Source organism: Microchirus variegatus (assembly GCF_963457635.1).
Source record: "Microchirus variegatus genome assembly, chromosome: 19".
NCBI lineage: Eukaryota > Metazoa > Chordata > Actinopteri > Pleuronectiformes > Soleidae > Microchirus > Microchirus variegatus.
Genome location: NC_139820.1, coordinates 18,754,041 through 18,757,779, shown reverse-complemented (window position 1 = coordinate 18,757,779; position 3,739 = coordinate 18,754,041). Strand labels below are relative to the sequence as shown.

General features: G+C 46.8%; 1 protein-coding gene across 1 annotated transcript; it reads right to left on the bottom strand.

The window, feature by feature from the left end:
• Window positions 1–241: 241 nt before the first annotated feature.
• On the bottom strand, window positions 242–2,875 carry slitrk4 (SLIT and NTRK-like family, member 4; the record flags this gene model as incomplete). Its single annotated transcript, XM_083906486.1, has 1 exon — window positions 242–2,875. The coding sequence occupies exon 1, from the start codon at window positions 2,822–2,824 to the stop codon at window positions 242–244; it is 2,583 nt and encodes an 860-aa protein (XP_083762612.1). The 5' UTR covers window positions 2,825–2,875.
• Window positions 2,876–3,739: the final 864 nt, after the last annotated feature.

The window sequence follows — 3,739 nt, the reverse complement described above, 5'->3', positions numbered from 1 at the left end:
GTGGAGCCATTTTGTCCATCTCTGCATTGGTCATTAAGGATTTCCAGAAGGCACTTTTTTGCTGTGTGTGTGTGTGCAGAGAGAGAGCGATGAGAGGGGGGGGGGGGGTTCAAAGATACGTGTGTGGCTTGAGAGAGAGAGAGAAAGGCAGATGTGCATGGCTGTTGGTCTGCCTGTAGGTCTGTGTGTCTGACTTCTCTGTGTATGTGTAATCAATGCACTAAAGCAAACACAAGAAATCCTACATTTTACTGAGCGCAGTCTGCTCCTCAAGCACCTGCAGGTAATCAGGCGTTCCTTGGAGCTTGGCTTTCAGTTCGTAATACTCACTTTTTCTCTGCTCCACCACAATCTTACTGTGGTTCCCACCAATCAGCGATGACTTCTTCATCTTTTTATCCAGTGTCTTTTCGGGGTAGCGGATTTCATACCCGCCCATCCCTATACTGTTGAAATCCCTTTTGCTGTCCAAGAAGTTCTGAATAAACATGCTAGATTCTCGGTTAGGGAGGAACTCCTCGAGTTCATCGATGGTGCTGAGGCGTTTGTTGCGCTCCAGGGTGGAAAGAGCTTCTTTATCCTTGTCGCTGCTGTTCCGGAAGATGATCTTCTGTCTCTGTGAGTCAGCAAACTTGAACCCGGCGTCCATGTCGGAGGAGCGTCCGATTCCGCAGGTGTGGCTCTTGCCAATGTGCTCAATAGTCTGGGGGATGAACGTCTCCCCTCCCAGGTCATCTCCTGGGATAGATCCTTTCTTGCCAGATTTATGGTTGTGTCTGCGGAGTTGCAATGACATCGAGCCACATTCCTGATTCCCTAGCCCCTCCTGCCTGCCCACTGGTTTTTTATTCCGTCTCAGAACAAAGACTAAAAGGCAGAAGGCCACAAACACAGTCAGAATTAGCACTACAAGGATGCTCAGGATCATAATTGAGAGAGGCACAGGTCCTCCTGGTGGTGCTTTGCCAACCCCAGCAGGCGACACTGAGGTCAAAACAGGGGTGGCGCTAGTGAGAATTAATGGTGGCCTTGCAATGAGCTTAGGGCATAAGATCTCATTTTTCAAGAGACGCAGCTCAATGTTGGCAAACTGCACAGGGGAGGCACATTTCACCTCTTTAGCAGCCACTCCATCACTTAGCTTTTCTAGCCAGAGTTTGAGGGCGACCAGATCACACGAACACTCCCATGGGTTCCCCTCCAGGTCTATCTGGGTCAATGATTGCAGCTGGTCCAGGACACCACTCACTGGTAGGGTCATGAAGTGATTGTTTTTCAGATTCAGTCTGGCTAAAGATACACCTGCAAATACGTAGGCGGGGAGACTCCTCAAAACATTGTTGTTGAGATACAGGAGTTGCAGATTCGGCATGGAGTCAAATGTGCCGGCTAAGATTTCTTTTATGGCATTGTATTCCAAATACAGGTACTGTAGGTTTGTGAGGCCCAAAAACATCTCGGGGTGTAACTGTTCGAGCTGGTTTCCATTCAAATACAGTCTCCTTAAGTTAGTGAAGTTAGAAAATACACCTTTCTGGACTGTGGCAATTTGGTTACTGCCAAGGTGTAACAAATCTAAGCCCTCAAACCCTTGGAAATCAATTGGACTTATGTCGCGTATGTAATTCCCACTCAGATGAAGTTTCTTGGCATTTGGTGGTCTGGGAATGAGTTCAGCCAGAGTTTTAATATTCCTCTCTTGACAGCTGACACTAATGCCAAAGTCAGAGGGGTGGGCTTTACAACTGCAGGGCTGTGGACACAACGGAGGGGTCCGTGTCTGAAAGGAAACAATCTGACTATTTCTTCCAAAGGGGGGCAAACCAGCCACAATGCCATTACCGTAAACTTTAGATGAGTCTGTGGTTTTTGGCATTTTTGTGGCCATGGGCACCATAGTGGTTGGGGACATTTTGGACGGTGACTGTCCATTATCCGGTGGTGGCATTCTTACATCAAAGTCACTTCCTGTTCCCATGGGACAAAGCTCCTGTTTGTTGGTTTCTTTCAGGAGCCTTCCGTACAAATCACTTGGTGTTTCACATATGGCCTCACCAATAAAAATATTGTAGGGCATGTTTTCAAGCCACGCCTTGAGGGGTGCTAAATCACAGGTACAGTTCCAGGGGTTGTCATCCAGTTGCAGCTCTACGATGCGCCCTATATGCTCCAGAACCCCCAAATAGGGAAGCTTCTGGATCCTGTTCCCCCTTATATCCAGATGTGTGAGAGAGGCAAAGCGAAATATGTTCTCAGGAAGTGCCTGTATGAGATTGTCATTCAGGATTAGCACTTTTAGCCTGTGCAGTTTGTTAAAAGCTCCCTTTTCTATGTATTTTATCAGGTTGTAGTCAGCCTGGAGGTATTCCAAGTTTTCTATCCCTTGGAAAGTGTCTGCACGTAGCACCTTTAGCTCATTATTGTTCAGGTGCAGCTGTTTCAATGCAGTCATTCCCAGGAACGCTCCGCCTTCAATGTTCTGCAGTTTATTGTTCCCCAGCTGCAGGGACACGGCGTGGGTGAAGTTCAGGAACGAGTTCGGATAGAGTACGATTAAGTAGTTGTTCTGGAAGTTGAGGTGGTACAGTGACGATGCCGGCGGGATGAGCTGCGTGGGTCGGTAGACAGTGACCTTCTCACAGTTGACATAAAGCACATTCTCAACCGACATGCAGGAGCAGGCGCTGCAGGTCTCCGCCATCAAGTCCGAGGCGGATGGGTCTGCCATCGGGGGTCCGTCCGACATGGAGGGGGAGGAGAGGGAGGAGGAGAGGGAGCCGGAGAAACAGGAGGAAAAGGCTGCCAGCAGGAGTACGAGCAGCATCTCGCCGGTTAGAAATCCTCCCCCAGAAAACCATTTAGTAACCTTTGAAGAAAAAAAAAAAAGGGTGCAGGCACAAGCATTGAGATACATACATAGAGAAAGCCCAGAGAATCACATACACACAGAGAGAAAGCAAACCATAAAAATCTGATATTGATTTTCATTTTAGTATTAATCAATATACATATTGCGTTAATAATTTAATTAAAATCTGCCCCCTAATCCTGCACAACCCAGCAATCTGCAAGTAAAAGTATAGCACTTTTGTGTCAGAATCATTGCACGCGTTGACTTTGACTCAGTGGTTCAATCACTGGACAAACATTTGATGCAGATTATTCAGCGCTGCAGGAAAAAAAAAGCACCATATGCTGTATTAATTACTCATGTCCAGCAAGTGCTGCATCTCTGCATCTTATTCTGACAAATCATGAAGCATCATCTCGGAAAACGTCTAAAGGCGGCAGCAGCAGCACGACTCTTATAAGCTCCCCCTCAAAGCACATTCAACAGAATCAAAGTCAAACGGCTGCAGCTTTCTTTCTTTTTACATAGGGCTCTCATTTGAACCCAGTATAGTAGCAGCAGCATCTCTAAGCAGATTATTTAGGAAAGCAAGTGCGAAACCAAAGAGGGGGGAAAGGGGAATTGGGACTATGCCCATTCCTGCTGAGAGGAGGTTTGAGCGGCATCCATTTATCATACAGCAGATGCTGCTACATTTCACACCAAATTCACACATATCAAATCAGGTAAAACAAAAAATAATATTGGTATAAATAATAACAATCAGTGGTGGAATCTAAATAATAATTCAAAGAAATCTTACCCAAAGCTGAGGTGGTGGTGAATGCGGCTCCCTCTGGAGTCACGGAGCAGCGTTGGTGAGACATGGATGGAGACGGACGGTCCTTC